The sequence below is a fragment of the Macaca fascicularis genome, chromosome 20, assembly GCF_037993035.2.
Source record: "Macaca fascicularis isolate 582-1 chromosome 20, T2T-MFA8v1.1".
Taxonomy (NCBI): Eukaryota; Metazoa; Chordata; class Mammalia; order Primates; family Cercopithecidae; genus Macaca; species Macaca fascicularis.
Genome location: NC_088394.1, coordinates 71317695 through 71339182, shown reverse-complemented (window position 1 = coordinate 71339182; position 21488 = coordinate 71317695). Strand labels below are relative to the sequence as shown.

Below are 21488 nucleotides of genomic sequence, written 5' to 3'. Positions count from 1 at the left end.
ATTGTGTGCGCTCGGGCGCGCTGCGCAGGGCAGCACCGAGGGTTGCTGGCCGGCGCGCGGGGAGTAGAGGGCGCGGGCCGCAGTGCCGGGCTTCGGAAGGAGCTCTGCGCCGCGTCCTTCCCTGTGGTAGCCCTAGGGCACCCCCCATCCTTAACATCCCATTCTGGGACTCCTGCCCTGTTCCCAGATTGGCTCTGCCTCTAGTCTCCAGGAGCTTCCAGTGGATTGGTCCCACCCCCCCCACAACTCTCGTCCATGCCTCTTAGAGCCCCTTTCCCGGCTTCACCGGGTGACCGTTAATAGTCTTGGGACCTTAAGGAGCAAGTCAGCCCCTGCGGACTCTCCCAGTGAAGAGAAAAAGCTGGCTGTGCGGTGGAACTTGGAAGAGACTGGGAGCCTTTGCTGAGCCCAGGGAGGGAGGCGTCCCCCACCGTGCCGCTCCTGCTCGGGCAGAGCCGCCAAGCTTTGAGGTGCGTTGGTTCTTCACTCTCTACGGGGGATGTCCCCACACTCAGGTCGGCTGGGGGGCGGGCTCCTCTGGCCTGCACCGGAGACCTGGGGTGAAGGGAAGAAGTAGGGGTGGCTTTTCCATCAGCAAAGTGGAAAGGGCATCGCCACTGTTGGTGCCGGTTTGGAAGAGTCTTGCTGGGGCTTCGGCTACTCAGGGGGATCCTCACTGCGAGGGGAGAACCCCTTTTGTCTCGATACTTGAGTTTCAAAGGACATGACTTTCAAAAGCTTTCCAACGGCTTTTTCAATAGAATTACTTAGAAACAGTAGCTTGGTGGGTTGATTTGGAACCAGACCCAGGGGAGTTGGAGTCCTGCGTCACTGCTTCTGACGGCTTCATCCTGGGCTTCAGGACAGGCCCTCTGGGCCTCAGGACAGGTGCCTAGCAAATGTTGACTTTCCTTTCTCCTCCCTCTTTCACAGAGGCAAGGCAGTCAAGTTTCCCATTTCTGAGGGTAGGAAAACTGAGGCCTGAAGACCAGAAAGGACTCGACTGACTTAAACCCACAAGCGCGTGGGCCAAGTATGAGGGCCTCTGAGGGTGCTGTGTTGCTGGGGGAGCCGGGGCTGGGCTCCTCTCCAGCCTGGGAGGCCGGGACTTTTCTGGCTTTGTCCTACAAACAGAGTCAACTGGAGCACGGAGAGCCAGAGGGTGACTTGCTCAAAGTCACACCCCTCATTGGTAGTAGAGACAGACTGAACCCAATCTGGCTTCAGAAACCAAGCTTCTAAAGCCAGGTGCAGTGGCTCACGCCTGTAATCCCAGCACTTTGGGAGATGGAGGCAGCTGGATAACCTGAGGTCAGGAGTTCAAAACGAGCCTGGCCAACATGGTGAACCCCCATCTCTACTAAAACTACAAAAATTAGCTGGTCATGGTGGCAAGTGCCTGTAATCCCAGCTACTTGGGAGGCTGAGGCAGAAGAATCACTTGAACCCAGAAGGCGGAGGTTGCAGTGAGCCAAGATTGTGCCACTGCACTCTAGCCTGGGCAACAGAGTGAGACTCCATCTCAGCAAGAAAAGAAGCCAGGCCTCTAGCCATGACTGTCCAGCGTCTTCTGTTTTGTTTGTCCTTGTGGGGCCCCTGCCTGTGCCTGCCACATTCTGTTGCTGGGGCACTGGGGCACCTGAATCTGGTAGAGCCATTGTCCTTGGGTTTTCCTGGTTCAAAGACTTTCCCTTGGATTCACAGAATATAAGTGTGGCCCAGGAAGATTCCTAAGCAAATACTCATAAATGCACTGTGCGCCAGACATTGTTCTGCTTTACAAATATCCACTCACTCACTCTTTTAATCAATCCCATGAGTTGGGTTATGTTGTTTCCCCCACTTCACAGATTTTTTTTTTTTTTTTGAGATGGAGTCTCGCTCTGTCACCGAGGCTGGAGTGCAGTGACATGATCTCGGCTCACTGCAACCTCTCCACCTCCCAGGTTCAAGAGATTCTCCTGCCTCAGCCTCCTGAGTAGCTGGGATTACAGGCGTCCACCACCACGCCTGGCTAATTTTTGTATTTTTAGTAAAGACAGGGTTTCACCATGTTGGTCAGGCTGGTCTCGAACTCCTGACCTCGTAATCCGCCCTCCTCCGCCTTCCAAAGTGCTGGGATTACAGGTGTGAGCCACCGCACCCAGCCTTACAGATTTTTTTTTAACCAAGCAGGCACAGAGAGAAGTAACTTGCACAAGATCACGCAGTAAATGGTCAAGTGGGATTCACACTCTTAACCTCAGTACTCTATACCTACTGTCTTTAATGAGACAGAAACCATTCTGCTTCTAGTGTCTTAGGAGGGGAGATGGGTCCAGAAATACATGAACAAGATTGTCCTGCATAGTGATAATAGTATTAATAATAATTTCTCAATATCACCTATTAGTCAATATCGAAATATATCTGATTACCTCTAGGGTATCTCCTGGCAGATGTTTTTTTCAAATCAGAATCCAAACAAGGTCCACATGTTGCATTTTACTGTTTTTTTGTGTGTTTTTCTTTTTGAGAAGGAGTCTCGCTCTGTCACCCAGACTGGAGTGCAGTGGCGTGATCTCAGCTCACTGTAGCCTCGGACTCCCGGGCTCCAGTGATTCTCCTGCTTCAGCCTCCTGAGTAGCTGGGATTACAAGCACATGCCACTAGGCCCGGCTATTTTTTGTGTATTTAGTAAAGACGGGGTTTTCACTGTGTTTGGCCAGGCTGGTCTCCAACTCCTGACATCAGGTGATTTGTCCGTCTTGGCCTCCCAGAGTGCTGGGATTACAGGCACGAGCCACTGCCCTCAGCCTGTTATTTTCTTCTAAAATAGTCTTTTCCTTTTTCTTTCTGTTATTGATTTGAAAGAATGATTTTCTTTTTAAAAATAAGGTAATTAAAATAAATGGTTAATAAACCAGAGAACATTCCAGATTATCCCTGTAATGAGAGGGCTCTGTCACTACTTAGGGAAACAGGCGAATGTGCTAAAAGTACAATCCCACTCCATACCCTGCGTGTGTTGCTGCAGAGAAGAAGTGGGGAGCCCTCAGACTTTATGGCCTCCAGCTGTAACGTACTACAATTTAGACCAAGTCAGGTGCTGTGTGAAGTGCAGTGTGAGAATCCCTAAAGCTCCCAGCCAGGGAAAAGGGTTCGTGTGTTGCTATCTGGTCATCTGCTCAGAAATGCCCCAGGGCAGTGGCTCTGAGCCAGGGAGGCTTGAGGCTTGCTTCCCAGGCTAATTAGAATTCATTTCCCAGTAGATTCTTGAAGGCAGATCTGTTTTCTCCATCAGCATCTGGGCCTTGCAGTCCCAGCCCCCTGCCTCTGGGGGATGCCATGCAGCCGCATCACCAGGACTGGCAGAGATGGCAGATGTGGCCAGGGCTTGGGGGCCAGGCACAGCTTCAGCCACAGCCTGGCCCAGCCCACAGTCCTGGGGTTAAGAGTGTGCTTGGGGGCTCTGACAACTTTTAGTGCAGAGTGGGTAATTCATGCCCCTGGCCTTCTCTGGCTAACTGGGTACTCAGGTCGGCTGGGAGATGGATTTGCAGGCACGTGTCTCTCTGCAGTGATAGCTGGAGAAAGACAAACTTCACCTAAGCCTCCTTTAACCAGTTAGAAATTTCTGATTTTATCATTGTAATAATCTTTGTAATTGTATTTTATCATTGTAATAAAAATCTGACATAGACTATCTGGAAAATGCACCAAAGCACTAATAAGAAAATAAATTACCTATAAACTGGCCATAGAAAAACACCAAACTTCAGTGTACATCTCCCATACTTCGTATTTTTTTTAAATAATAGCTTTATTGAGATAGAATTCATGTATGTTGAAGTTTATATATATAATATACATATAATATATAAATAAATATATATACACATAATATATAAATATATTTTAAAATGTACATATATAATATATAAGTATTATATATGTATATATGTGTATATGTATAATATGTATGAGACATTAGGGATGGCTCTACTTTTTGGCTATTATGAATAATGCTGCTGTGAAAATTCATGAGCAGGTTTTCATGTGGGCTTATATGTTCAGTTCTCTAGGGTGTATACCCAGGAGTGGATCTGCTGTATCATATGGTCACTCTGTTCAACCTTTTGAGAAAGCACCAAATTGTTTCTTCAGGAAATGCACCATTTGACATTCCCACTTTATGATCTTCCCCACCTCTCCATCATCTCACCAACACTTGTAATTATTTATTATTTATTATAATTACCTTTTTAAAATTGCAACCTTCGCGGTGGGTGGAAAGTGACATGTCATTGTGGTTTAATTTGCATTTCCCCACTGCCTTAAAATGTTGAGCATCTTTCCTTTTTTTTTTTCTGAGTTGGAGTTTCACTCTTGTTGCCCAGGCTGGAGTGCAATGACACGATCTCAGCTCAACACAACCTCCACTTCGCGGGTTCAAGCGATTCTCCTGCCTCAGCACCCCAAGTAGCTGGGATTACAGGCGCCTGCCATCATGCCTGGCTAGCTTTTGGCATTTTTTGTAGAGACGGGGTTTCACCATGTTGGCCAGGCTGGTCTCGAACTCCTGACCTCAGGTGATCCACCTGCCTCAGCCTCCCAAAGTGCTGGGATTACAGGCATGAGCCACCGTGCCTGGCCGAGCATCTTTCCATTTGTGTATCTTCTTCAGAGAAACGTCTCTCAAATCCTTTACTCATTTTAATTTTTTTCTTTATTCATTCTTAAATTTACTTATTCTTATATTTTTTAAATATGCTCATTCTTGGCCGGGCGCGGTGGCTCAAGCCTGTAATCCCAGCACTTTGGGAGGCCGAGACGGGCAGATCACGAGGTCAGGAGATCGAGACCATCCTGGCTAACACGGTGAAACCCCGTCTCTACTAAAAATACAAGAAAATTAGCCGGGCAAGGTGGCGGGCGCCTGTAGTCCCAGCTACTCGGGAGGCTGAGGCAGGAGAATGGCGTGAACCCGGGGGGGCAGAGCTTGCAGTGAGCTGAGATCGCGCCACTGCACTCCAGCCTGGGGCACAGAGCAAGACTCCGTCCCCCCAAAAAAAAAAAAAATGCTCATTCTTAAAAAACTAAATATTTGCCCATTTCGTGTTGAGTTGTAAGAGCTCTTTTTATATTCTGGGTACAAGTCCCAATTTATAGACATGATTTGCAACTGTTTTCTCCCATCTGTGGGTGTTCTTTGATATTCGTGTATTTTTAACACCCAGCCAACTGTGTGAAAAATACACGCACATCTAAGAACATGCACAGATGGGAGAAAAGTATATATGTATGTCAGCTTTGTTACTTGTGTTTTTCACTTGACACTATGTATAGAAGAGCTCCAAGGTTACGCTGCTAGGCTTCCAACTCTGACTCAACAGCCACTGTGTGAATTCTTCAGGCAAGTCCCTTTTCTTTTTTCCTTTTTTTTTTTTTTTTTTTGAGACAGAGTCTTGCTTTGTTGCCCAGACTAGAGTGCAGTGGCACAATCTCGGCTCACTGCAACCTCCGTCTCCTAGGTTGAAGCGATTCTTCTGCCTCAGCTTCACAAGTAGCTGGGATTACAGGCGCGCGCCGCCATGCCCAGCTAATTTTTGTATTTTTAGTAGAGATGGGGTTTCGTCATGTTGACCAGGCTGGTCTCGAACTTCTGACCTTGGGTAATCTGCCCGCCTCGGCCTCCCAAAGTGCTGGGATTACAGGGTGAGTCACCATGCCCTGCCTCCCTTAATTTTTCTACGCCTCACTTTCCTCATCTATAAAATAGGGATGATCATCAGGTCCATGTCATAGGGTTGCTGTGAGGATTAAATCAGAAAATGGATGGGAAAGACTGGGCATGTAGGAAACCCTCATAGATGGTGTTTGCAGGGGTTCCTTGTTTCTGTCCCCCATGAACACTCATCTTCCATCTTTATGTTTTATGTTTTGTTTTTGTTTTTCTTGGAGACAAAGTTTCGCTCTTGTTGCCCAGGCTAGAGTGCAGTGGCACGATCTAGGCTCACCGCAACCTCTGCCTCCTGGGTTCAAGTGATTCTCCTGCCTCAGCCTCCCAAGTAGCTGGGATTACAGGTGTGTGTCACCACACCCAGCTAATTTTGTATTTTTAATAGAGACGGGGTTTCACCATGTTGGCTAGGCTGGTCTCGAACTCCTGACCTCAGGTGATCCACCCACCTCAGCCTCCCAAAGTGCTGGGATTACAGTCATGAGCCACCACACCCGGCCTATGTTTTATGTTTTATGTTCCTTGCTTTATGTTTTGCCTCGTTTTCTGTTTTCTTTCTCTCTTCTTTCTTCCTCTTTCTTTCGCTCCTTGTTAGCCTTCCCCCTTCCAAATGCCTAGGGCTCCACTAGAGCAGTTTGGCCCTAGTGGTAGCTGTTGATGCCTCAAGGCCACTGAGATGCGGTTTTGCTCTTGTTGCCCAGGCTGGAGTGCAATGGCACATGATCTCTGCTCACTGCAACTTCCGCCTCCCGGATTCAAGCAGTTCTCCTGCCCCAGCCTCCGGAGTAGCTGGGGTTACAAATAGGCACCTGCCACCATGGCAGCTAATCTTTGTAGTTTTAGTAGAGATGGGGTTTCACCATGTTGGCCAGGCTGGTCTCGAACTCCTGACTTCAGGTGATCCACCCACCTCGGCCTCCCAAAGTGCTGGGATTATAGACGTGAGCCACCGTGCCCAGGTGCCTTTGGGATTCTTGAACAGGGATGGCCTCCAGCCAACTCTAAACAGAGAAATCTAAACCTGGGATCTACACCTAGTGTTACATTTTTTTCCTTTAGATTCTATGAACAGGGCTGGGACAGGCTGGTAACAGGAAGAGGTGCTGTGTCTTGTTGTTGTGGTTGTTGTTTTGGTTTTGGTTTTGGGTTTTTTATTGTTGTTGAAGTTGTTTTGTTTTTTTGAGACGGAGTGTTACACTGTTGCCAGGCTGGAGTGCAGTGGCATGATCTTGGCTCACTGCAAGCTCCACCTCCCAGGTTCACGCCATTCTCCCACCTCAGCCTCCGCCTCCTGGGTTCAAGTGATTCTCCTGCCTCTGCCTCCCGAGTAGCTGGGATTACAGGTGCCCGCCACCATGCCTGGCTAATTTTTGTATTTTTTCTTTTTTTTTTTCTAATACAGAGACTCGCTCTGTTGCCCAGGCTGGAGTACAGTGGCCGCAATCTTGGCTCACTGCAAGCTCCGCCTCCCAGGTTCATGCCATTCTCCTGCCTCAGCCTCCCGAGTAGCTGGGACTACAGGCATCCGCCACCTCGCCCGGCTAGTTTTTTGTATTTTTAGTAGAGACGGGGTTTCACCGTGTTAGCCAAGATGGCCTTGATCTCCTGACCTCGTGATCTGCCCTTCTCGGGCTCCCAAAGTGCTGGGATTACAGGCGTGAACCATCGCGCCTGGCCAAATTTTTGTATTTTTAGTAGAGGTGGGATTTCACCATGTTGGTCAGCCTGGTCCCAAACTCCTGACCTCAGGTGAGCCACCCGCCTTGGCCTCCCAAAGTGCTGGGATTACAGGTGTGAGCCACCACGCCCGGCCTGGAGCTGCTGTGTCAAGGGCAGGCAGAGCTTGGCTGGGAGTGAGTGCTGCCCAGAGAGCCAGGATTCCTGGGCTCCAGCTCGACCCTGCTGTGGACAACCATCCTTGGTCAGTGTCTTGCTTTTCCCATTTGCAAATCGGGGAGAACCATAGCTCCTTCCTAGGTCTCTCAGACCAAGAGATGGTAAGGGATGTTTAGAAGAAGATGACTTTAAGGTGCTCGGCAGAAAGCCATATGGGCTGTTGGGGAATTCCTCCCTCTGTATGTGGACCATAGGGTATCTGATTGCAATGGCAAGTATTTATTCACATCCTCTACTCATTCGGTGTTTGGGACGTTCCTTAACATGACTCTTACTATCTTCTTCAGTCAGGATTCTTTACTTTTTATTGAAGTATGCCATTCATCAGAGTATAGATAATGAAAGCACAGCTTGGTGAACTTTCACAAACTGAACACACCCATGTAATTAGCACTGTCCAAGAGAAACAAAGCAGGGCCAGCCCCCAGAATTTCCGCCCCTGCACCCTTCTCACCTCACCCCACCAAGGGTTTCACTATCACTATCTGATCACCACTCTTGGGTGTAAGTGACAGAAACTCATCTCCCAGGGACTTAAGCAGAAACCGAATGCATCCCTCAGCTGAGGGGTCCATGGGTGAACCTTACACAACCGGATCCAAATGCTTAGATGATGCTGTCGGCTTGCCTGTGAACTTTCTCTGCTGAGTTATCTTCTGTGTTGACTTTTACACCCAGACAGTTTCCTCTTCCCTTGTGATCAGCAAAACTCCAGAATTGCAGTTGAGCAGATGTCCCATTCCTAGGCCAATAGTTCTGTGTGGGCTGGGGGGACAGGGTCAGTGTGTGGAATATAGACGTGAGCCTGCCTTGGGACACATGACCATTAGGAGCCGGGAGTGGTGGATCAACCCCATTTGAGCCACAGGTACTTTTGAGTGGGTGAGGGGGGTTCCCCAGGGAAAAGCCTAGCTACTGTTATGAGAAGGAAAAACAGGTGCTGAATGGACAGAACCAAGCATGTCCAGTGTACCTGTGCAGTGCCGATCCTCACCCTGGTCACCAGAGAACAGGTGTTCACTTGCAAAAAACCACAATCCAAAGTTCCAGGTTGCTCACAGTCTAGAAGAGAAAGCAAAGTACAATGCAGGGCAGAGTGGGGCATGCGTTGACAGCTGCAGAGGGGGCGGCTGCAGGCGAGGCTGAGATGCCTCCCAATGGGAGTCAGGGCTGGGCACTCGTAGCATGAGTTAGGGAGTTGGGAGAGATAGAGCTTGTTTGATGAACAGTGATGATTCCCGGTCGTCTGAAGCCTGGGATATGGGAGATACGGTTGGAAAGCTGAAGGTTACTGAGTAGGAGAATGGCAGGATCAGATGTGTGGTGTAGGCACCTCTGGGGGCAACTGTACAAGATGGACTGAAGGGAGACCAGGTGGGGACTTTGCTAGAATCCAGGAGAGAAGGATGCAGCCAGGACCAACGTGACCCTCCCGCAACTGAATGTCCAGGCCATCCACTGGGACACCATCAGGTCCCTTGACTGTCACATAGCCAGATGTGTCTTCAATGTCCCCAACTTGATTGTCAGCTCCACCGGGATCGGGATCCTGAGCACTGACTTTCCTGGATTGAATCTTTTGCTGATCTTATATTTTCTCTATTTTGCAGCCTTTATCTGTCATTTATGTTTTTTGTTCTACTTTTCACATCTTTTAAATTTTTCTTTCAACCTTTCTAATATCTAATGCAATTAGCCCCAAGGAAAACTAAGAGAAACAAGAAAAAACAAGAAAGGAAATGTACTCTCAGTGCTTCAGCTGTGAGCTGGCGTGTTTTGCTGTGGCTTTAGGTTTTTGATTTTTTTTAAGAAAGAGGGTCACACTCTGTTGCTCACGCTGGTGAGCAGTAGAACGATCATAACTCACTTCCACCTTGAGCTCCTGGGCTCAAGAGATCCTCCCACCTTGGCCTCCCAAAGTGCTGGGATTACAGGCATGAGCCACTGTGCCTGGCCTCCAGGCATATTTTATGCTTTCTCAAGCTATGTGTAGTATTTTGACAAAAATAAATTTTAAAAAGAGTAAATGTCAAAAAAAGTTTCTGTGACTTAAGAAGGACCACTGCTTAGGGTGCTCCTGGGTACCAAAACAAGAAACAGAACTTTCTATTCCCTTTATGACCTCTTGTACTTTTTAGTTCCACCCTCCTCCTGAAAAACATATGATCATTTTCATCATCGTTATCATCACCATCATCACCACTAATTACTTGTTGGAAATTTAAAGCAGAATTGCCTCTGAGGTTGGAGGGCTGGAGAGGGCATGAGAGATAGGAAATGTCACTTCCTTCTGCCTGACTAGCTTTGTGCTCTGGTGTGGGGCTGTGTCTGCCCAGGCAGTGTGGCCTCTTTTCCTGTCTTCACACATGAAACATGAGCTGACAATGCCCGCATCTGTACCTTGAGAATTTTTTTTTTTGTTTTTCGAGATGGAGTCTCGCTCTGTCACCCAGGCTGGAGTACAGTGGTACAGTCTCAGCTCACTGCAACCTCCGTCTCCCAGGTTTAAATGATTCTCCTGCCTCAGCTTCCTGAGTAGCTGGGACTGCAGGCACCTGCCACCACACTCGGCTAATTTTTGTATTTTTAGTAGAGACGGGGTTTTGCCAAGTTGGCCGGGCTGGTCTCGATCTCCTGACCTCTAGTGATCTGCCCGCCTCAGCCTCCCAAAGGGCTGGGATTACAGGCAGGAGCCACCATGCCTGGCTTAGAATTTTATACAACATCTATGTGTTATCTTTTCCAAAAATTAAACTATAATAAATATGTGCCCCTCATCAAGGGAAGACTTTCAAGGGGGAGATAGGCCTTCCAGGATGGGAAATGGTACCGGACAAAGGCTCAGGACTGTGACACCCACTACAGAGCCCTGCAGTGAGAGTCTGGTTTTTGGATTTATTTTTGTTTGTTTGTTTGTTTGTTTACTTTTTGAGACGGAGTCTCACTCTGTCACCCAGGCTGGAGTGCAGTGGCGTGATCTCGGCTCACTGCAACCTCCACCTCCCGGGTTCAAGCAATTCTCCTGCCTCAGCCTCCCGAGTAGCTGGGACTACAGGCACCTGCCATCACGCCTGGCTAATTTTTGTATTTTTAGTAGAGACGGAGTTTCACCATTTGGTCAGGCTGGTCTCGAATTCCTGACCTTAGGTGATCTACCCACCTTAGCCTCCCAAAGTGCTGGGTTTACAGGTGTGAGCCACCGCGTACCCGGCCTGTTGATTTATTTATTATTTATTTATTTTTGAGACAATCTCTCTCCATTGCCCAGGCTGGAGTGCAGTCACACAATCTCAGCTCACTGCAACCTCTGCCTCCTAGGCTCAAGCAATCCTCCCACCTCAGCCTCCTGAGTAGCTGGGACTACAGGTCTGCACCACTGCACCAGGCTAATTTTTGTATTTTTAGTAGAGATGGGGTTTGGCCATGTTATCCAGGCTGGTCTTGAGCTTCTGGGCCCAAGCATTTCACCCACTTCAGCCTCCCAAAATGCCGTAATTACAGGCATGAAGTACCATACCCGGCTGGCTCTTGGATTTAAGCCCCTGCCCTTCCTCCTCACTGGGTATTCACATCTCTGAGCCCCACTGCTTCAGTTAAAACAGACAGGGATGGTCATTTCTGCCTCCTAGGGACTTGGGATGATAGCATTTAATCCTGAAGACAAAAGTACCTATCACAGGGCCTGCCTGACTTTTTCTTCCTCATGTCGAACCCTTGTCCCAAATGTCCACTGTGCTGAGTGCAAGGCTTCTACCAGAAAGCTCCCAGCTGGGAACTGGTCTTCTGGAGACTCTGTGGCATAGGATGATTCAAGCACCTTCCTAGTTCTTGAGTTTCAGTAATAGGATCTCATAGCAGTTCCTGTAGTGTGTGAGTCACTTAAAAAGACCTCTGGCTTTCCTGGAACACAGGTAACAAACACCTTGGCTTGGGATCAAGATCCTCCCTACCCAGGGAAGGGCTGGGCTGGCCAGGAGAACTGTGTTTGGGCCAGAGCAGCAGGGTCCTGCACTCTGCAGGGAGCAATCACACGTGGGAGAGGCCCACAGCCTGGGATCAGAAGTGCCAGGAGCTTAGGAACAGGAGTCCTGGGGTCCCAGCTTTCCTGCTGTCTCTCCAAGCCTTGAGTCCTTCACCTGAAAAACTGACATCATCATGCCCCCCTCAGGGCCTGTTGAGTTAAGTCATCCTGTGGACTTGAAGCACCTAGCACTTGAAGTCAGAAAATGAGTTCCCTTCTCTTTCGGTGCCCCATTGGCAGGAAGCCAACCATCGTCAGCCCACTGGCACTGGAGGAGCGTTGATCATGTGCAAAGCAGATGAGTGGCTACTCTCCCCGTCTTCCAGGTTTTCCCAGAGAGGCTGTGCAGTCGGCTGCTGACAGAGCTGCTGGGCATCCTCCACCCACCCCTGTTGCCTCCTGATGAGGGGAAGGGGCAGAAATGGGATCTGCTCCCAAGTTAGACCATGGCTTCTCTCAGTGGTGACCTGGACAGGGGAGTGGGGAAGGCAGGGAGCAAAGGCTGCAGGAGCGAGGAGAAAACTTCCAGGCCCCTCCCTTCCAAAGTCACCCGGTCTTGAGATCATTGCAGAAGCAACAGGTGCAAAGAGAAGAACACTTTGGGACCTTGGAATGCGGGAGGCAGGCCCAGTGTTCCTTCTACCCTGCGAGACATGCGTGACATTCCTTTTTTTTTTCTTGAGACGGAGTTTCGCCCTTGTTGCCCAGGCTGGAATGCAATGGCATGATCTCGGCTCACCACAACCTCTGCCTCCCGGGTTCAAGTGATTTTCCTCCCTCAGCCTTCCGAGTAGCTGGGGTTACAGGCATGCGCCACCACGCCTGGCTAATTTTGTATTTTTAGTAGAGACGGGGTTTCTCCATGTTTGTCAAGCTAGTCTCAAATTCCCGACCTCAGGTGATCCGCCTGCCTCGCCTCTCAAAGTGCTGGGGTTACAGGTATGAGCCTCCATGCCCGACCTATGCGACATTCTTAAGGTCCACTAAAGGGCTGGTTGTTGGAGGCCAGAGGATGGCCTGTGAGATATTGGGATTGGAAGAGTAGGTGGCCTATGGGTGTCTCCTCTTGGGGGAGACTCCCCAGGTGGAGGGGGTTCCTCCTCTGCAAACAGTAGCTCAGCACAGGGACAGTAACAGTAATGGGGGCATGTGTGTAAGGAATGCTCTCCCAGGCCCCCTCTTCTTAGGTGTTTGCAGCAGCATCTCACAACAGCCCTAAGAGGTTAAATGTTGCAAATCCCACTCTACAGAAGTGGAAATCGAGCCTCAGAGAAGTTATGTCACTTTTGGGGCTATCTTTCCCTGTAGGGTGTGACTCCATTGCCCTCCTGCTTTACCAGGTACTGAGGAGCCTCTCATCATCTCCCATGGATTTGTGATCAGCGTTGCAGCTCTCCCAGCAGCCCTGGACAGTGGTGAGTCCCCTCAGTTGGCCAGAACAGTACTCTGCTCTCACCTCTGCTTCTCCGGCTCCATCCCAGCTCCGCCTCAACTGGTCTCCTTGCAAACCCACGGGGCTTCAGGACACGTTCCCTCTGGAGCCCATGCTGCCTTCAGCACTTCACCCCCCACCAGTGATGGCAACAGTTGGTGTTCTTTGTCCACTTTATTTATTGGCTCATGTTTTTGTTTTTGAGACAGAGTCTCACTCTTTTGCCCAGGCTGGAGTGTAGTAGCGCAATCTCAGCTCACCACAACCTCTGCCTCCCGGGTTCAAGCAATTCTCCCACCTTACCCTACCAAGTAGCTGAGACTACAGGCATGCGCCACCACGCCCAGCTAATTTTTGTATGTTTTTGGTAGAGATGGGGTTTCACCATGTTGGCCAGGTTGGTCTCGAACTCCTGACCTCAGGTGATCTGCCCACCTCAACCTCCCAAATTGCTAGGATTACAGGCATGAGCCACTGTGCCTGGCCTTATTTGCTCATTTTGATATTGTATTGTATTTTTTGAGTCAGAGTCTCACTCTGTCGCCCAAGCTGGAGTGCAGTGGCATGATCAAAGCTCACTGCAACCTCAAACTCCTGGGCTCAAGCAGTCCTCCCACGTCAACCTCCCGAGTAGCAGGGACCACAGGCACACACCACCACATCTGGCTTTTCTTTTCTTTTCTTTCTTTCTTTCTTTCTTTCTTTTTTTTTTTTTTTTTTTTTTTTTTTAATGTTTTTGTAGAGACAGGAAGGCTATCCATATGTTGCCCAGGCTAGTCGCAAACTTTTAGCTTCAAGGTATCCTCCCACCTCAGCCTCTCAAAGTGCTGGGAGTACAGGCTTGAATCATCGCGTCCTGCCTGTTTGCTTATTTTCAATAAGAAAAGTTATTTTCCATAAGAAAAGTTATACCTGTCTTTTTAAACAAAAAAAATCATACAATGCAGAGCACACACTGTAGCAAGGGCACTCTTCAGTTAGGGACATTACTGCGTGTCCCTCCTGTCCATCCAGGATATTCAAACATTTTCCCATTGCCTAATAATCCACCCAAATCCTGTGTTATGTGCTGCTATCATCCCGCTTTTACAGATGGGTAAACTGAGTCATGGAGCAATCCAGTATTTGGTTCAAGATCACAGGCTATGTATGTCAGTGTAGTGTGGAAAGTTAGAAGAAAGATCACAGACTACGGAGTGGAAGAGCCTCAGGGAGCCTGGCGGTGCTGTGACGTCCACCAGAGCGCCCATCAGTTCAACAACCTAAAAGAGTTTCCTCACAGGAATTCTTAAGCAAAAGACAGGAATTCCGTTTGAAATATATTTCCCTCTCCAAATAGACAATGGTAATGTGGGTAGGTAGCTCAGAAGGTAGGACTCACATACAGACAGATTTCTGACCGCATTCTGCATTTGTACTTTTGCTCTCAGCTAGACTGGATCCTGAGTTATATCTTAAGGCCACATTTCCGGGAGAGCGTCCCACTGAGACCATCATGTTCATGGGAGGCTCTGGTCTGGTGGTCGAATCTGCTCCCTGAAGGCACTGGGCAGTGGGGCACGGGATGGGCGTGCAGGCTGCAGCCCCTAACCGCTGCGCTCTCTTCCCTAAGGCCCCCAGCAGTCAGCATGTGGCTGCCGCGAGTCTCCAGCACAGCAGTGACCGCGCTCCTCCTGGCGCAGACCTTCCTCCTCCTCTTTCTGGTTTCCCGGCCAGGGCCCTCGTCCCCAGCAGGCGGCGAGGAGCGCGTGCATGTGCTGGTGCTGTCCTCGTGGCGCTCGGGCTCCTCCTTCGTGGGCCAACTCTTCAGCCAGCATCCCGATGTCTTCTACCTAATGGAGCCCGCGTGGCACGTGTGGACCACTCTGTCGCAGGGCAGCGCCGCAACGCTGCACATGGCTGTGCGTGACCTGGTGCGCTCCGTCTTCCTGTGCGACATGGACGTGTTTGATGCCTATCTGCCTTGGCGCCGCAACCTGTCCGACCTCTTCCAGTGGGCCGTGAGCCGTGCACTGTGCTCGCCACCCGCCTGCAGTGCCTTTGCCCGAGGCGCCATCAGCAGCGAGGCGGTGTGCAAGCCACTGTGCACGCGGCAGCCCTTCAGCCTGGCCCAGGAGGCCTGCCGCTCCTACAGCCACGTGGTGCTCAAGGAGGTGCGCTTCTTCAACCTGCAGGTGCTCTACCCGCTGCTCAGTGACCCCGCGCTCAACCTGCGCATCGTGCACCTGGTGCGTGACCCGCGGGCTGTTCTGCGCTCCCGGGAGCAGACAGCCAAGGCTCTGGCGCGTGACAACGGCATCGTGCTGGGCACCAATGGCACGTGGGTGGAGGCCGACCCCGGCCTGCGCGTGGTACGCGAGGTGTGCCGTAGCCACGTACGCATCGCCGAGGCCGCCACACTCAAGCCGCCACCCTTCCTGCGCGGCCGCTACCGCCTAGTGCGCTTCGAGGACCTGGCGCGGGAGCCGCTGGCAGAAATCCGTGCGCTCTACGCCTTCACCGGGCTGAGTCTCACACCACAGCTCGAGGCCTGGATCCATAACATCACCCACGGATCTGGACCTGGTGCACGCCGCGAAGCCTTCAAGACTTCGTCCAGGAATGCGCTCAACGTCTCCCAGGCCTGGCGCCACGCGCTGCCCTTTGCCAAGATCCGCCGCGTGCAGGAACTGTGCACTGGTGCCCTGCAGCTGCTGGGCTACCGGCCTGTATACTCTGAGGACGAGCAGCGCAACCTCGCCCTTGATCTGGTGCTGCCACGAGGCCTGAACGGCTTCATCTGGGCATCGTCCACCTCCTCGCACCCCCGGCATTAGTGGAGGCCACAGTTGTAGCGGGTGCCAGGTCCGGGAGGAGAGTGCATGGTGCAGAGGGAGCTGGGGCGCACGGAGAAGCAGGTCCCTATATTGACCAAGGAGTTCGTGGTACCCCCCTGAAGTAGGCAAGGACTGCACGTCTCTTTCTCTCCTGATTCTTGGTTTTCCTGAGTCCTCTGGAGCTGCCTTCTCATCAGGTTCACTCTTCATGGAAAGCAACACTTGCCCCTACCTCCTCTGGGCACAGGGTGTGCGTTCAGATGACTTGGCTCCGACTCAAGGGCTTTCTTCCCCTTTAACTCTCTCCTTCTGGGGATACATCCTGCAGCAGCTGAGGGGGTGCCCTAGCACTGGCCAGGAGTGGAGAGGCACTGTGGTGATAAGACTCCAAAGGTCTGTACATCACATACACATGCACACGTGCACACATGGCAAAACTCAGAAGTGAAAAGACTTGTCCAAAATCACATGGTGAGAAGGAGGATGAAGGGAGGAGAGAGCTTTTGCTCTGGGGCTCCAGGTGGGAGGAGAGGCCCTGCCTCCTGGGTGAGAAGGGTCAGATTTTCCCATTTTAATTGCTTTCGGGAAGAGCAAGCAGAGTCATGGCCAGGGACACAGCTGAGAGATTGTAGGGGCCAGCCCTGCTGGGTCTGTGGGGTTTTCTCCCCATGTGCGGAGACGAGAGATGGTAGAAATAAAGGATACAAGACAGAGAGATAAAAGACAGCTGGGCCTGGGGGACCACTACCACCAAAATGCAGAGACTGGAAGTGGCCCTGAATGCCTGGCTGCGCTGTTATTTATTGGATACAAAGCTCAACGGTAAAGAGTGTGAGTCATCTCCAATGATTGATGAGGTCAGGTGAGTCACGTGTCCACGGGACAGGGGGCCCTTCCCTGTTAGGTAGCGGAGGTGGAGAGAGGACAGCTTACATCATTATTTCTCCTATGCTCTTTTCAGAAAGATCAAAGACTTTAATACTTCCACTAGTTTTGCTACTGCTATCTAGAGGGCAGAGCCAGGTGTACATGAAAGTGAAACAGGAGCGTGACCGCTGAAGCACAGCATCACAGGGAGACGGTTAGGCCTCCCGATAACTGTGGGCGGGCCTGACTGATGTCTAGCTCTGACTACCACTAGACCATGGTCTGCTTGGTGACAGGCGTCTTCCCAGACGCTGGCATTACCGCTAGACCAAGGAGCCCTCTGGTGGCCCCCTCTGGGCATGACAGAGGCTCACACTCTTGTCTTCTGGTCCCTTCTCACCATGCCCCTTCAGCTCCTCTCTGTATGGCCTGGATTTTCCTAGGTTATAATTGTAGAGCAAGGATTATTATAATATTGGAATAAAGAGTAATTGCTACAAACTCATGATGAATGATATTCGTATATAATCATATCTATGATCTCTATCTAGTAGAACTATTCTTATTTTATATATTTTATTATACTGGAACAGCTCGTGCCCTCGGTCTCTTGCCTTGGCACCTGGGTGGCTTGCCACCCACAACAGATAGAGGAGCCTTTGAATGCTGAGACCAGAGCTTATCATCCTGGACAGGCCTGGAGGGAGGCAGTAAGTGGGAAAGGTAGGGGGAGAGAAGGCTGGGGAGGGCTGGGCAGAGAGCCAGGCATAGTGAGTGGCAGAGCAAGACAGGGACAGCAGGATCAGTGCCTGGAAGGCAGGTGTGCCCGACAGGGGGGAGTGGAACTCATCAGGCTTGCCAAGAGGTTGGAAGGGAAATGGCTCTGGGTTGGATCTGTCTTCCCTTGGTCCTTCTGGGCCAGGCCTTGGAGGAGAGCAGAGGATGATCCCTGCCTGTGAGCCACACTTCCTAGCTCTGGGGGCAAAAGGGCTTAGTAAAGGAATGCTGGATGTGTAGAGGGTTTAGTCCCAAGCTCAGGAAATGAGAGTCAATAAGTATCCGGTACCTGTTTAAAAGAAAAGCTCACGGAACCTCTGGAAAGGACGGGGAGGCTGAGTTAGCCACATAAATGAACCCAAGTCACACTGGAACACAGAGCTGGTCTGGGAACTGGGTTGGATGCCACCAGAGCTTCTGACCCTGTTACCTGTGAAATGAGGCAGTTTCCCTCACGGTTGCCATCAGCTACCAGGAGGGATGCAGGTGGTCACCAGCTTCTGATCCTCATCCTGGCTGTGGCCACAGATGGGGGGAACCTGGATTGTGGAGCCACATCCTCCCTGCAAAGCAGGCAGGGCAAGGGAGATCTGACATTTTCTGCTTTACGTGGAGGGAGCAGAGGCACATTAGCCTTGAAGTTGAAGCTCATTTTAGGTTCCTTCCAGCCTTAGAAGCTTCAACCAAATGAAACTTGAATCTATCTCTCGTGACAACAATAGGAGGAAGGTATTTAAAACCCCAGATTTATGAATGGTTACTACGTGGCTTGGAGAGTATCTTTCTTTGTTCTTGTTCAGGTGGTTATAACAAAATACCTTAAAAGTAGGTAACTTGGCTGGATGCAGTGGCTCATGCCTGTAATCCCAGCACTGTGGGAGGCCGAGGTGGGTGAATCACCTGAGGTCGGGCATTCAAGACCAGCCTGGCCAACATGGCAAAAACCTTCCTCTACTTAAAATACAAAATTAGCGGGGTGTGGTGGCACATACCTGTAATCCCAGTTACTCGGGAAGCTAAGGTAGGAGAATCGCTTGAACCCGGGAGGCGGAGGTTACAGTGAGCAAAGACCATGCCATCTCACTCTAGCCTGGGTGACAGAGCAAGACTCCATCTCAAAAAAGAAAAAGAAAAAAAAAAAAAAAAGACTGGGTAACTTATAAACATACCTTTTTCTCACGAGTCTGGAGACTGGGAAGTCCAAGCCACCGGTGTTGTCTGATGGGGGCCCACTTTTTCACAGACAAGTGTCTTCTAGCTGTGTCCTCTTATGGTAGAAGATAGGAGGCAGCTCTCCAGGGCCTTTTTTTGAGACGGAGTCTGGCTCTGTTGCCCAGGCTGGAGTGCAGTGGCACAATCTCGGCTCACTTGCAACCTCTGCCTCTCTCTGCCTCCTGGGTTCAAGCAATTCTCCTGCCTCAGCCTCCTGAGGAGCTGGGACTACAGGGATGCACCACCATGCCCAGCTAATTTTTGTATTTTTGTAGACACTGGGTTTCACCATATTGGCCAGGTTGGTCTCAAACTCCTGACCTCAAGTGATCTGCCCGCCTTAGTCTCCCAAGTGCTGGGATTACAGGCATGAGCCACTGCACCCAGCCTCCAGGGCCTTTTTAAGAATGTCACTTATCCCATTCTTGAGGTCTCCGCCCTCATTATCTAATCACCTCCCAAAGGCTCCACCTCCCAACACCATCATATTGTGGGTTAAGATTTCAACCACATGCCACGCGTGGTAGCTCATGCCTGTAATGCCAGCATTTTGAGAGGCTGAGGTGGGCGGATCATTTGAGGTCAGGAGTTTGAGACCAGCCTGGTCAACATGGTGAAACCCTGTCTCTACTAAAAATACAAAAAATTAGCCGGGTGTGGTGGTGCACGCCTGTAATCCCAGCTACTCAGGAGGCTGAGGCAGGAGAATCCCTTGAATCCAGGAGGTGGAGAGTGCAGTGAGCCAAGACAATGCCACTGCACTCCAGCCTGGACAACAGAGTGAGACTCCATCTCATGCCCAGCCAGACAGTAGCATCCCTTCATTTGCCCCTGTTTAAGTCACACATTTTATTGATGGCTGCAATTAATGGCCTCTTTGTATCCCAGTCCTCTGCCATATGACCCACCCATTCTCCCCTGACTGCCAAGGTGTCAGGACATGCTTGACTGGTTCCCGAATTTGCTGTCTGCACATGGGCAGTACATCAAGCCTCAGAGTGAACCCAGGTTAACTTTCAGGACAAAGAAAGTGGCCTGGCTGACTAGGCACAGTAAAGCCAAGGCTGGGTAGGTACATACTTGTGGTGCTGATCACGTATGTCTCATTTCTCTGTGAGAGTGCAGTCCCTTGGCCGGGCGCGGTGGCTTAAGCCTGTAATCCCAGCACTTTGGGAGGCCGAGACGGGCGGATCATGAGGTCAGGAGATCAAGACCATCCTGGCTTATATGGTGAAACCCCGTCTCTACTAAAAAATACGAAAAACTAGCTGGGCGAGGTGGTGGGTGCCTGTAGTCCCAGCTACTCGGAAGTCTGAGGCAGGAGAATGGTGTAAACCCGGGAGGCGGAGCTTGCAGTGAGCCGAGATCCGGCCACTGCACCACAGCCTGGGTGACAGAGCAAGACTCTGTCTCAAAAAAAAAAAAAAAAAAAAAAAAAGAGTGCAGTCCCAACAGGAAAGTTTAATTGCTGGGGACTGCCCAGTGCTGTGACGGGGCACAGAGTTCTGGGTTGCTGTGGGGGTGACTGCATTGACCACGGTTAGTGGCTTGCTGTATTGACACTCTGTGCTGTGTGACCATGGCTCCTGCCATCAAGAAGTGGAGTCTGTTTCCCCACCTCTGAATCCAGGCTGGTCCTGTGACTTGCTTTGTCCTGTAGACGAATGTAGTGCAACTTCCTGTGAGCCAGTTTCAAGCATAGGCCTTGGAAGCAAAACTTTACCTCCACCTGTCTTAGGTTCTCAGCTGGGGCTCTGCTACAGTTTGATCGTGTCTCCCAAAGTTGGAAACTTGATCCCCAGTGTTGTGAGGTGGGGCTTGATGAAAAGTAATTAGGCCACATGGGTTATGCCCTTGTGAATGGGTAGATAACATTATTTCTGGGCCCAGGCATGGTGGCTCATGCCTATAATCCCAGCATTTTGGGAGGCTGAGGTGGGCGGATTACTTGAGGTCAGGAGTTTGAGACCAGCCTGGCCAAGCAGGTAAAACCCCCTTTCTACTCAAAATACAAAAATTAGCCAGGTGTGGTGGCGCATGCCTGTAATGCCAGCCACTTGGGAGGCTGAGACAGGAGAATCGCTTGAACCCAGGAGGCGGAGGTTGCAGTGAGCTGAGATCGCACCGCTATACTCCAGCCTGGGCAACAAAGCGAGACTCCATCTCAAAAAAAAACGTTACCTCAGGAGTGAGTTGGTTATCGTGAGAGTGGTGCCTTATAAATGAAGGATTTCATTCTCTGTCTTTCTCTCGCCCTCACTTTGCCCTTCTGCTATATGATGCCTTCCACTGTACTAGGACACAGCAAGAAGGCTGGCTTCTTGATCTTGGGCTTCCCAGCCTCCAGAACTGTAAGCCAACTTCTATTTATTTATTTATTTATTTATTTTTTTTTTTTTTTTTTTTTTTTTTTTTGAGACGGAGTCTCACGCTGTTGCCCAGGCTGGAGTGCAGTGGCGCGATCTCGGCTCACTGCAAGCTCCGCCTCCTGGGTTCACGCCATTCTCCTGCCTCAGCCTCCTGAGTAGCTAGGACTACAGGCGCCCGCCACCGCGCCCGGCTAATTTTTTGTATTTTTAGTAGAGACGGGGTTTCACTGTGGTCTCGATCTCCTGACCTTGTGATCCGCCCGCCTCAGCCTCCCAAAGTGCTGGGATTACAGGCTTGAGCCACCGCGCCCGGCCTGCCAACTTCTATTTATTATATATGACCCATGCTGGGTTCAGTGGCTCACGCCTATAATCC

At 50.6% G+C, this 21488-nt stretch overlaps 1 protein-coding gene across 3 annotated transcripts; it reads left to right on the top strand.

The window, feature by feature from the left end:
• On the top strand, positions 1–17255 carry CHST6 (carbohydrate sulfotransferase 6). Of its 3 annotated transcripts, none has more exons than XM_005592575.4 (3): positions 1–470; positions 12980–13054; positions 14684–17255. In XM_005592575.4, exon 3 carries the CDS (start codon positions 14700–14702, stop codon positions 15885–15887), a length of 1188 nt encoding a protein of 395 aa, XP_005592632.3. In that variant the 5' UTR covers positions 1–470; positions 12980–13054; positions 14684–14699; the 3' UTR covers positions 15888–17255. The 3 variants fall into 3 exon arrangements, with proteins under 3 accessions (XP_005592632.3, XP_015298480.3, XP_065393667.1); XM_015442994.3 differs by having other exon boundaries at positions 12948–13054; XM_065537595.2 differs by lacking the exon at positions 1–470 and adding an exon at positions 12522–12578.
• Positions 17256–21488: the final 4233 nt, after the last annotated feature.

What these genes read in the sequence shown, in the direction of transcription:
- CHST6 (XM_005592575.4), top strand. Translation starts at nt 14,700, where the DNA reads ATGTGGCTGCCGCGAGTCTCCAGCACAGCAGTGACCGCGCTCCTCCTG.